Source organism: Pseudoliparis swirei, chromosome 2 (assembly GCF_029220125.1).
Source record: "Pseudoliparis swirei isolate HS2019 ecotype Mariana Trench chromosome 2, NWPU_hadal_v1, whole genome shotgun sequence".
NCBI classification, from domain to species: Eukaryota; Metazoa; Chordata; class Actinopteri; order Perciformes; family Liparidae; genus Pseudoliparis; species Pseudoliparis swirei.
The window spans coordinates 16,326,495-16,338,620 of record NC_079389.1 but is presented as its reverse complement, the minus strand read 5'-3'; the positions used below and the strand labels follow the sequence as shown (position 1 = coordinate 16,338,620).

Here is a 12,126-nt window from a genome sequence, read left to right as displayed (position 1 = left end):
TTTCAAAATGTTTTTCTCTCATGCTTCTTCAGTGCTTCAAACTCTTTGTCTTGTTTCTGCAAACGTTCCTTCTTGAACGCTTGTTGTTTGTAGAAACGTGTCATATACCGTTTTGTGGTACTTCTGAAAGGGTTTTCTAACATGTATGAAATGTAAAAGGTTAAAGAGAAGAAACGTAGAGTCAAGGACTCCTCCCCTCCAGCTGTTGACATCTGGGCTAGAATATCACAGAGACGTGCTAGTTTTCCCTCTATGTGTTCTGTTCAGGAAAATACTGCTGCACACTCCCTTATACTCTCTCACTGTTGAGGTGGGTTCTGTACAACTGAAATACAACAGCCAGTATCTCATGATGTCAGCTTCCCAAAGCTAAGATCTGACTGAGATATATGATGTGTTAGTAATCCTGCTCTCTGTGTACACTATACCATTATGATGATGATGATGACTCTAGAATACAAAGTGAATCTCCTGGTCTCTTCTGTATCTCTCTCTCTCTTTCTTTCTCTCTCTCTCAGGTGGTAATCGTCCTGTCCAGGTGATCATAACTGAATCTGGAAAGCAAACAAACTCCCACCCTATTCAGTGGAACGCCCCTCAATCTGCTCACATCACCCAGTACATCCTCAAGTGGAAAGTGGTGAGTTTTCTGCCTCAAGGTTAACAAAGAAATGATGCCTCGACTTGGTGACTAACCTCTATCGACCTATCTAATCTTCAACCCTTGCTCTGCATGCCACGTTGGCCTCTCTCTCTTTTTCTGACATTTTCCAGAAAAACACTCGTAGCTCATGGCGAGAGGTGATGATCCCTGGACATCTGAACTCTTACACCATCTCTGGTCTGAAGCCGGGCATCACCTACGAGGGTCAGCTCATCAGCGTGTTGCGGTTTGGACGCCAAGAGCTCACACGCTTTGACTTCACCACCAATTATGGATCACGTGAGTTGAGGGCGTTGACGGATCTCAATGCTAGCTCCTTAAAATTAAACTTTTAATGAACCAGAATCTCCTCGCTGAGGTTTAAAAACATTTCCTGCACAGTGTTGCCAGTTCTGATCTCAAGTAACCAACTCTATTATTTTCCATCTCTGTTTTTATTGTAGTGGCGACATCACAAGGCGAAACCACTCAACCTCCGCCTGTGGTTGACATCTCAGAGTCGGTGACCGAAATTACCTCCAGCAGCTTTGTCATCTCCTGGGTATCCGCCTCCGACACAGTTTCTGGTTTTAGAGTCGAGTATGAGCTCAGTGAGAATGGGCAGGGAACTGGACATGCCCTGGTGGTCGGTAAGTGCAGAGATACACTTCTACAAAGATGAATACATTCACAATGTTGGCTTCTGTACCGATTGCGGCAAACATTTTGTGCCTTCTATTTTGGCCTGATTTCAAAATAATGTAGATTTTACCAAGACGGACTACTCTTAGAGAATAAAAGGTCTTTAAAATATTTCAACGTATGAAAACCGATTTGTTAATACAATCTTTTTTTATTCTTTTTTTGAATCAGACGTGCCCCATACAGCTACCTCGGTGAACATTAATGAGCTTCTACCTGGAAGGAAGTACACTGTTAACGTCTTTGAGGTTACAGATGGCGGCGATGACAATCTCATTCTGACTACTTCACAAACTACTGGTTAGTAGGCACATCCACACTCATTCCAGTTTATATTCACGTGTCTCTTCTCTGATGTTCTTTCTAGTTCGCACAAAAATTACAGCTGCTAGAATAAAATTAAAATGTTGTCTTGAATCCCAGACCTGCATGCGGCCGAATGAGCACAAGCCAGGGACTATAAATCAAGTGGTCCAGTAAAGAAATAGCAGTGGTTGTAATTTCTACACCCCATTTGTTCCATAGCACCTGATGCTCCCCTTGAGCATGACGTGGAGGAAGTGGGAGAAACTTCCATAGTGATCAGCTGGGAAAAACCACTGGCTCCCATCACTGGTATGTTATGGCACATTTCACAGCCAAAATCTATCATCAGTCTGTCGCTGATTTGAACCTGTACGTATTCATCTGAGACAACGAACCGCACGGTCTCTTCCTCCATGCAGGCTATCGCGTCGTCTACACGCCATCATTGGAAGGCGAAAGCACGGAGCTGACTCTCCCTGACACGGCAACATCTGTGACTCTGAGTGACCTTCTACCTGGGAAGTTGTACAACATCAGTATCTACGCGGTGGAGGACAGCCTGGAGAGCGAGCCTATCTTTGTACAAGTCAACACTGCTGGAGTTCCACAGCCAGGTAAGAGACTGAGACGTCAGTCAGATTGTGTGTGTATACGTGTGTGTGTGTGTATACTTGTTTGTACAGTCTGTGTGCTGGAATCATGCACATGGATACATGACCTAGATGAGACTCGGTGTGTGTGCTGCCGTCTTCGGACAGACAAGTGAACCCCCCTCTGTCGACGTGTACACTATGACAAATGAACAAAGGCTTGTGTGTGTATATATATATATATATATCCAGCCATGAGGTCAAGAAACTGAATTTAATTTCCACCTACTTAACCTTATTAGCATACAATATATAAAAATATGACTCAATGAGTCTGTTTATAGTGGTAAGAGGCATCAGCTTTTTGTGTTACACAGTAAGACACTAAAGCACTGTGAGAAGTTTTTTCTCGAAATAGATACTAAACTAAATGCATTCTTTCCCCCTGTCAACAGAAGAAGTTTCCTCTCCCACAGACCTGCAGTTCTTCGAGGTGTCAGATAATAAAATTGTTCTGACCTGGACCGGCCCAGCCAGCGCCGTGTCCGGATTCCGGGTCACCGCCTTCCCAGTCGATGAGTCTGGTTCCCCACAGAGGGAGATGACTCTGCCCGTCAGTCAAAACTCCTACATTGAAGTGTCGCACCTACTGCCTGGCACACTGTACCGCTTCAACGTCTACACCATTCACAATGGAGAGGAAAGTTTACCACTCATCGGGGAGCAAACCACAAGTGAGTATGATGGAAGCCCTCAGCCCTTCAGGGAAATGACTGCACGAGCACAAATCTGTCTCTGAAGATTGATTTTCACACAATGTTTTCCACCTTCAAATCAAATGGTGCACATCTAACTGTGTATGATTGTTTCCTTTTTAGAGCCTGATGCTCCCACAGATATTCATTTTGCCAATGTGACTGAGGACAGTGCTGTGATATTGTGGTTTGCCCCTCGTGCCAAAATCACCGGCTACCGGCTCTTCCTCACCATTGAGGGCTCTAACCCCAAGCAGCTGCGCCTGCCTGCCCGCCTTTCTCAGTATACCCTTCTCAACCTGAAGCCTGATAGCGACTACACCGCTACGCTGCACGCAGAGCAGGAGAATACACTGAGTGAAGGAGAGAGCGCCGTGTTTACCACGAGTGAGTGTCTGATGCATATACAAATGAGTGTATAGCACTGTGGTCACTGTGGATGTGCTCAACGGCTGCAAGTGTTTTGGAATCTGAGTCGACCCAAAAACTGATCAGAAGACACTTTTCCTCTCCTTGTGTGTGTAGATCTGCCAATGGGCAACGCCCCTCACTTCAGCACTGATGTGACCGACACCTCCATTATTATCTCCTGGACTCCAGTTCCCAACGTTGGATACAAGGTATACTTCTTGCTAATGCACAAAATGCAACATATTTTAATATCCCACCAACCACAAATGTATAAATGTTTTTAATATATTTGAAAAAATATTGTGTGGATTGTGCGATCATCTTCAGATGCAAACCGTTTCTTTACATTTGCTGTGGAAAGTGCACTTGTTCTTAATTTAGTGTCGGCCCCATTGGAGTTGAATGACATAGGAACTACAGACCTCGGGGTTTAAATCTGATTGGTCAGAATATGTCACACCAGAGTTGAAAATGCTCTACTGCCTTGCATGTTCTTGGGAAAACATTGACCTCTGACCTTAACCTCCTGTACCCCCAGTCCATGTCTCTCTTTCTGACATTGGGTGAATTTATCTTTCAGTTGACGGTACGCCCCAGTCAGGGCGGAGAAGCCCCCAGAGATGTGACCTCTGACTCAGGAAGTATTTACGTTTCTGGCCTGACTCCGGGAGTGGAGTACACCTACAGCGTCCAGCCAGTTATAAACGGCCACGAGCAGGGAACCCCAATCACACGGCGTGTTGTCACACGTAAGAATAAGAATAGTGACTCTGCCACATGTTCATTCTTGTCTTTTTTTTTGCCTGCTATTTTGTTTATTTTTCCAACGTCTCTTCTTTTTGATTATTTTACACTTTCCTTTTTCTCTGAAACCTCTTCTTTCTTTCTTCGTTTCCAGCTCTGTCTCCTCCCACTGACCTCAACCTGCAGTCTAACCCAAGCACCGGAGAGCTCATAGTCCAATGGAACGGAGCCAGTACACCAGGTACACACACACCTACATACCCAGGTGTGCTTAAAACACAAAGGATTTAGCCACACTTAACACTTCAAACTGAACAGCTTAAGAGAAAGCTTCTTTTCTGTGTTTTTAATTAAATCAGCTTCTTATTGTTCCACATTGAAGCATCATTCATTTTCGTATTTTCCACGCCATGTAAATCTTTCTCCTTTCTCTCTCTCTTTCTCCAAGACATCACTGGCTACAAAGTGACATGCACTCCCACCAATGGGCAGCAAGGAAACAGTTTGGAGGAGTTTGTGGAGGCTGGTCAGAACTCCTGCACCCTGGAGAATCTCAGTCCAGGAGTGGAATACAACATCAGTGTGGTAACTGTAAAGGACGACATGGAGAGCACTCCGATATCAACTACCATTACGCCAGGTGAGAGGACAACCCATAATCCAGGAGTTTTTTTTTACCATGAATTCTGGATATTTAACATGCGAAAGCAAAATTAACCATTATTTCTTTTCTGATTCTCATGATCATTTTATTAGGGAAACATTTGTGTGGCCGGTAGGAGCCAGCTGTCCCCATTTATACATAACATATTATATTGAAAGTTAATATGTTAACATCACACAATAGCTTTCAACATTTAACAGGTACTAGCGCCGCTGTGTTAGCATCACTGCTCTAATTTAACACCAGCTGCTGAAGCACTGTCCAAAACAGCAATAAGACTGTTTTGCAACACTAATGCTATACTTCCTGTGTATATATTATAAATCCTCAATGTAGTCGTTTCATTGATGATATTAATATATACCTGGAAAAGCAGCTTTGCATTAGCCCTTCTATTGGTGTGATATGTTGAATATCTCACCCTACTGGAAGTAGGCTGTTTGTGTTGCTTGCCCTGACCACTGCTCCTGTCTTTCTGTGTCTGTTGGTTCCCTCTTTCGGGCCCTTATGTCCAAACCCCTTCCCTTCTGCCTGTCGTTTGTTTTGGTGTTTCTGTTGTCGCCTCCCTTTCCCTCCAATCCTCTATCCACCCACCCCAGAAGTCCCAAAGCTGACGGACCTCACCTTCATGGACGTGAGCGACACCACCATCAGTCTCAGCTGGTCACCGCTCAACACGACAGCCATCACCGGTTACAGGATCACAGTGGTGGCAGCCGGCGACAGCGTCCCCATCTTTGAAGACATGGTTCTGTCAACGACCGGCCAGTATACCGTCTACGGACTGGAACCTGGTATCGACTATGACATTAGTGTGATCACTGTGACGGAGAACGGCGAGAGCGAGCCCACCACAGTCACTCAGAAGACCTGTAAGAGCCACTGAACCAAATACACTTATTTTACGACCAATAAAGATATGTGCATACATGCTCTTTCTGGAGGAGCCATTCAGGCATTAATAAGAATAAAAAAACTACACTTTAGGCAGATAGTGTGATCTCAGTTGCCAGGGAGGGAGTCACACATCGCATTGTGTGTGCTGAGTTATATAAAGTAATACGGTACTTGTTAACCCGAAGACATTACTCTTTGAAGCAAACCTTTTAAGTTGCTGATGTAATTGCACGGCATGTTGTGTTGTCAGTTTAATAATCCTCTTTGTGTATGTGAGGACCATCTGGTTTTAGTTTCGGGGTTTATTCATACTGAGGTTAATTTCTCCCCCCAATGCAAACGTTGCTTGTTCTCTTACTTTTAAGATGTCGTAAAACTTCAGATGGATTTACACTGACATGCACATAAAACACAGACTCCTCCCTTAAATCGTGTGGATTTCTTTCGAGTTTAGTCATTTCACTATTTTGTTGTTTCTCTGTCTTCATATCTATTTCCTCCCGTAATTTACTCTTTCACAAAACCATCTAAATTCTCTGACCCCCTTTTTTACTTGCACACCACTTGTACCTTTTGAACACACTCTGAACAAAGCTGCTCTCTTTTCAATAGCTGTACCAGCACCCACCGATTTGGGCTTTGCCCAGGTTGGGCCAGACACTATGCAAGTCACCTGGGTCAATCCCATTGTCCCTAACATAGCTGACATCAACAGCTTCCTCATCAGGTACGAGAAGAAACACACACATATATACATATTTATATATAGTTGTTGTTGTTTTTTGTTATTATTTCTGATTCAAATGTTATTTGGAGGACACACAGATTTTAATACAGCCACATGTAAAAAAAACAAAAGAGCACAAATGACTCCTCTGTTGGTCTCCTTATTATTCAGATATCATCCCATTGATGATGAAGATGACATTACAGAAACCAGTGCAGAAGGCGGGAGTAACAACGTGGTGCTAAGGAGTAAGTTACAGCAAAAAACTAAAATACACAGCAACACCCTGGCACACAAATGACTATTCATGTCTTTTTCGCTGTCCACAGACTTGCTGCCTAACACAGAGTATCTGGTGAGCGTGGTGTGTGTGTACGAGCAGAGAGAGAGCTCGCCCCTCGTCGGCACCCAGACAACAGGTGAGTCTGGTGTGCTTTAATTAAACAACGGGTGTAAATCAGTCCACAAATGTCCGTCCAAACGAAAACGGCTTATTTTTGATGGTGCTGATGCTGTAAATGTTATTATTTAGGTGCTCTTTTCTTTTTCAAAATGTGTTTTGATGGCTTTTGAAGGAGGACCTTCATGATTCTTTCTCTGTCTCCTGACCCTTTTTCAGCTCTGGATTCCCCAGTTGGTCTGCGTTTCTCTGAGATCCTCACCAACTCCTTCACCCTCCACTGGCTCGCTCCCCAGAGCAAAATCACCGGTTACCGTATCCGTTACCAGATGGTCAGCGGCGGGAGGACCAAGGACGAGAGGCTGCCCCCGTCCAGGAACCACTTCACCCTGACGGGACTCACTGCAGACACCGAATACTCGGTCAACATCTACACAGTGAGAGGGTCCAAAGAGAGTCTGCCGCTCAGCGGGAAACAGAAGACGAGTATGAAATCCTGATTTTATACTTTGTGTCCTCAGTTACTCGCCATGTTATCATCATCGTCATGTTGTTCATTCATTTCCGTCTCTTCTCTCTCCCTCCAGTCTCTGATGCTCCCACAGACCTGGAAGTCCTCGAATCCTCCCCCACCAGCATCACCGTCCGCTGGGACGCTCCACCTGTCACTGTGCGCTACTACAGGATCACTCATGGAGAGAGTGGTGAGCTCGTATTAATGGCTTAATATGCATTTATTTATTATATTAGGATTGGTTTTCTCAAACATGCATCACATTATCGTTCTCTATCCAGGAGGTCACAGTAATCCTAAGGAGTTCACAGTGCCTGGCTCTCAGTCCACCGCCAAAATCACTAACCTGAGGCCCGGTACCGACTACACCGTCACCGTCTACGCTGTGACTGGTCGAGGAGACAGCCCCGCCTCCAGCACTCCAATCTATGTCATGCACAAGACGGGTACACACACTCTTCGAGTCATAGCACAGGAACCCACTTTTAGTAATTATCCTGCTTTCCCATATTTCCACTCATGATATTCTCCTCTTCATGTCTCCTTCCTCTTCTAGGTGTTGACTCTCCCTCTGAAATGGAGGTGATGGAGGTGAATGACAACAGTGTCACCGTGAGGTGGAGCCCTGCCCAGGGTCCAATCAAGGGTTACAGGGTGACTGGGGTCCCCAGAAATGGACAGGGGCAGTCTTTCACTGAGGTGGTGGCTCCAGGTATGGGGTTTGACCAAATACTCCAGTATTTAGTGTTAATCAGTATTTTACAGCTGGACTAGATTTAAAATTTGTTCCGGCTTTTTACTCTGTTTTTGTATCCTTTTCCTCCTTTTTTCCAGACCAGACTGAGATTACTTTCTCAGGACTGATGCCCACAGTAGAGTACGTTTTGAGTGTGTATGCTCTTGGACAAAATGGAGAGAGCTCTCCTGTGGTGGTGAATGCTTTAACAAGTAAGGGAAACACTTTCTTGAACAACAAACAACCTCCTGACTTCTCTAACCCCTCCACCCTGCCTGGCTTCTCTCTACTCTCACCATCTTTTAGATATAGACCGTCCCAAGGACATGACCTTCTCAGACATCGACTCCACCTCACTGCGGATCACCTGGGACAGTCCTGAGGGAATCGTCACATCTTACCGGGTCTTGTATTCCAGTTCGGAGGAGGGCGAGAGAGAGCTGCGCCCTGCTCCTCGAGGAGACGCTGAGTCGACTATTATCTATGGTCTGCAACCCGGCACTGAATACACAGTGAAGGTCATCGCTGTGCATGATGACACAGCCAGCACACCACTGGTCGGGACACAAGCTACAGGTACGGAAGGAAATCAGTTATATATTCAAGATGGTAAGAAATGAGATACAGACAAGAAAAGGTGAAAGCTAAAGTTCAGAAACCAAACAAAAGCACATTTTGGGCACATTGTGTAAAGGTGAATATCCTTTATTCTGACATGACAGTATTTTATGAGGACCTCCGTGTGCTGATACTGTGAGTACCATCTCCGTCTCATCCTCATTTAATCTTCTTCCCCCCACACAGCCATCTCATCCCCCACCAACCTCCAGTTCTCCCAGGTTAGCCCTACCTCTTTCACCATGCGCTGGGCGGTGCCAGGTCAGGAAAACCGACTAACTGGCCTCACAGGCCTCACAGGCTACCGTGTGGTGGTGAACCCAAAGAAGAAGAGCGGCCCTACCAAGGAGATCAACTTGGCCCCAGACGCCACACAGGCCCACATATCTGGTCTCATGGTGAGTCTCATGTGGCTCTGTGAGTCTGAATGGGGGACTTATTCATGTAGTGCCTTCTACATTAGAGTATGACGTCCATCACAGTGAATGTTCTCCCGTCTTGGACCTCCATTACCTTGCAGCAAAAGCAGAATTAGTAAGAACACGTAGAATGTTTATAACATGTAATACAGGCAGACTTGCACACTTGCATACACATGTACAAACAGTTCTGATTGTAGCTGCAGAAAGTACAATTAAGCTGCACAACACTGTGAGAGACTGAAGTCGCTTCTCCATCTCCCTTAGATCGCAACTGCCTATGAAGTCCATGTCTATGCCTTGAAAAACTCTCTGACCAGCAGGCCAGTCCAAGGAGAGATCACCACCCTGGAGCGTGAGTTTGTGAAATTCTGACAAATGAATGGATCGCTTTGATGCATGAAACTAGAGAGATGGCATTCTTGTAATATTGGTGTGGAATGTCATGTGTTGGGCAAAAGGTAGTTTTAGCCCAGTTAACTTCCTAAATGTAGACTCTGTCACTCCTGGTTTTGGTCCTTCTCACCCTTACTTACTCTCTTTCCTCGTCGACCTCAAGATATCAGCCCCCCTCGTCGCGTCCGTATCTCTGACGTTAACGACTCTTCCATCACCCTGACATGGCGCTCCAAGACAGAAACCATCTCTGGCTTCCTGGTTGAGGCCACTCCCACAACCTCCTCTACAGGCTATGTACCCATTCAAAGGACCACCGGCCCTGAGTCGCGCTCCTTCGTTCTTTCAGGTACACAGATATGAGAATGTACAAGCGTTTACAAAGATATAGTGTAAACCCACAGCCGTAAGAATATTTGTTATAATTCAATAACATCAGCTCACAACCCTTCACTAATCTGTCATTCTGATTTAACTTCAGGTCTGGAGCCAGGCACCAATTACAAGATCAACATCTATACACTGAAAGGGAACGGACGCAGCGCACCTCTCACACTCACTGCCACCACAGGTAACTATTCATTTCTTGACTACAGTGTCAGTCAAGGGTAGGACATTACTTTGAGTGGGGAATTTTTCTTCTTTGCCGTGACGGTGACAACAAAATACTTTATCAATGTGGAAGACATTTCAGCATTTATTCGTGAAAATGAAGATGGCAGCTTAATTATACAACAACAAGATTAAGATATGTAGTTACGTTTATATGAGTATTATTTCTTGTTTCTCTCTTCCAGCCAAACCGTTAGTCATCCCGCCCACCAACATCCAATTTACCTCCCTGAACCCGAACAGCATCTCTTTCACCTGGGTGCCATCACGCAGTCCAGGGGTTACAGGGTATTATGTCACCTATGAGGAGGCCGGGGGTTTGCCTCGAGAGGTTCTCCCCAGACCCCATGCAGGCCAGAGCTATGCCATTATCAATGGTGAGTGTGGCACATGAGATTTACTGTACACATATGTACATGCAAATGTATTGATTGCAAATTGTGGCAAATAAAAAATGCTAATAACCTTTGTTTGTATTTTTTGTGTTTGGCCATAGGTCTGAAACCAGGAACCGAGTACGTCATTAAGATTGTCGCACTGCAGAATTCTTTGAGAAGCAAATCTCTAGTGGGCAAAGCCAAAACACGTAAGTACAGCGCCATCATCCACCTGCCAGAACCAATGGCCCCTACACACCGTAGATCTATAACTTCAACTTTTCTTTTTATTTAAGTGAAGCTTGCTCCTTTTTGTTGAAAATCTTGGGACATTTTGAGTGTTGCTATTCAACATTCAGTCATTTTTGAGAAACGGTGCTTGACAAATAACTGCTTCATGGGTTTCTCCCGTGGTGCAGTGGAAACACAACCATCTTTTTTTAACCGCTGAGAGTTCAGATCATGGATCTTTACATCCGCTTTGCCCTGCTTGCTTATAACAGCTCGCATACATACGTCTCTTGTTCAACAGAGCCAGCTCTAGATCATCAGCTATTGGTCCCCGAGCTGCCACAGCTTCCTGTTCCTCACCGACCCACCACGGACATCCTGGATGTTCCAGAGTCCTTCAATGACAAGATGTGAGCACCTGCGTAATCATACTTTATTCAGAGGAAAATGCACGACCAACCACACCTAACATGTCTATGCAATTAAGATGTGCTTCACATCCGCTGTTGTTATTTCTTCCTCAACCCTCTTTTTTTTTCTGTGTGCAGTTTTGACACCAACTATGTTCACCTGGCTGGCACTGGGGGCCAGAACCAACCAGGCCAGCAGGGCCAGCACATCTATACTGAGTACCAGAGTCTAGGCCCTAATAACGGACTTCATGGGCCCTTCAGTGGACCCAGAGAAGGCCAGAGACCGACTCTCGGAGAACCTCTGATCTATATTCCTGTCGCAGGCCCTGATGGAAACAGAGTACCCTTGGTCAAGGTGTGTAAGACTTAAATTCTAGGAGAAAAAAACTTTCACGGGGAGAAAAAGGAAAGAAACGTTCAATTATCTGTAACTCTAATGTACCTCATGATATTATTTAAATTTGAAAATAGATTTCTATAATCTTGAGTTTAGGATTGTAGCTGATCACAAATAACTGGCCACACCAAACTGTGGTTTGAATCATAAAATCTCAGCTGATCAGATCTCACTGTTTCTGTCGCACGTAACTTCAACTTTCCGGTACATGATTGTAACAGCCCTGCGACCGTCACCCGCGGGTTTCCCCCCAAAGCACCAGAGATTCGACACACGAGAGATACTTGGCAACATCTTTTATTTGCTTTCAGGCCACAGAGCCTCTGCTCTGCTCACCTCCCTCCCACTTCCACTCTCTGCTGCTCTTTTATGGGTGCAGCGTCAGCTGCTGGCTGAGACCCCACCCCCTAGCTGCCACAATGATAATTCTCTGTTTTCTTCTTCAGAAATATAGAACTTAAAAAGAAGCTAAACGGCAGGTTTACTAATGCATTAGCTGTCGATCGACATTCAACATTAAAGCTTATGTGTGACTTTTCTGGTGGTTTTATGACCTAACATTACATCCTTACTG

The 12,126-nt window shown here is 45.0% G+C and overlaps 1 protein-coding gene across 2 annotated transcripts in view; it reads left to right on the top strand.

Moving 5' to 3' along the window:
- The window catches only part of LOC130202043 (fibronectin-like), a 30,394-nt gene that overhangs the window by 12,591 nt on the left and 5,677 nt on the right, over nucleotides 1-12,126 (top strand). The window contains exons 13-42 of one of the 2 annotated variants that reach the window (XM_056427336.1): nucleotides 519-640; nucleotides 775-943; nucleotides 1,108-1,293; nucleotides 1,517-1,645; nucleotides 1,871-1,960; nucleotides 2,071-2,265; nucleotides 2,697-2,975; nucleotides 3,120-3,383; nucleotides 3,522-3,616; nucleotides 3,988-4,156; nucleotides 4,306-4,392; nucleotides 4,600-4,791; nucleotides 5,415-5,687; nucleotides 6,325-6,439; nucleotides 6,611-6,687; nucleotides 6,769-6,858; nucleotides 7,059-7,325; nucleotides 7,427-7,543; nucleotides 7,635-7,799; nucleotides 7,910-8,065; nucleotides 8,188-8,301; nucleotides 8,396-8,665; nucleotides 8,894-9,105; nucleotides 9,394-9,481; nucleotides 9,686-9,871; nucleotides 10,004-10,093; nucleotides 10,320-10,511; nucleotides 10,631-10,720; nucleotides 11,044-11,152; nucleotides 11,291-11,510. In XM_056427336.1, coding sequence (XP_056283311.1) covers nucleotides 519-640; nucleotides 775-943; nucleotides 1,108-1,293; nucleotides 1,517-1,645; nucleotides 1,871-1,960; nucleotides 2,071-2,265; nucleotides 2,697-2,975; nucleotides 3,120-3,383; nucleotides 3,522-3,616; nucleotides 3,988-4,156; nucleotides 4,306-4,392; nucleotides 4,600-4,791; nucleotides 5,415-5,687; nucleotides 6,325-6,439; nucleotides 6,611-6,687; nucleotides 6,769-6,858; nucleotides 7,059-7,325; nucleotides 7,427-7,543; nucleotides 7,635-7,799; nucleotides 7,910-8,065; nucleotides 8,188-8,301; nucleotides 8,396-8,665; nucleotides 8,894-9,105; nucleotides 9,394-9,481; nucleotides 9,686-9,871; nucleotides 10,004-10,093; nucleotides 10,320-10,511; nucleotides 10,631-10,720; nucleotides 11,044-11,152; nucleotides 11,291-11,510 — 4,808 coding nt within the window. Of the gene's footprint in view, nucleotides 1-518; nucleotides 641-774; nucleotides 944-1,107; nucleotides 1,294-1,516; nucleotides 1,646-1,870; nucleotides 1,961-2,070; nucleotides 2,266-2,696; nucleotides 2,976-3,119; nucleotides 3,384-3,521; nucleotides 3,617-3,987; nucleotides 4,157-4,305; nucleotides 4,393-4,599; nucleotides 4,792-5,414; nucleotides 5,688-6,324; nucleotides 6,440-6,610; nucleotides 6,688-6,768; nucleotides 6,859-7,058; nucleotides 7,326-7,426; nucleotides 7,544-7,634; nucleotides 7,800-7,909; nucleotides 8,066-8,187; nucleotides 8,302-8,395; nucleotides 8,666-8,893; nucleotides 9,106-9,393; nucleotides 9,482-9,685; nucleotides 9,872-10,003; nucleotides 10,094-10,319; nucleotides 10,512-10,630; nucleotides 10,721-11,043; nucleotides 11,153-11,290; nucleotides 11,511-12,126 lie in introns of those variants that run through there. The other variant, XM_056427343.1, reaches the window with a different exon arrangement.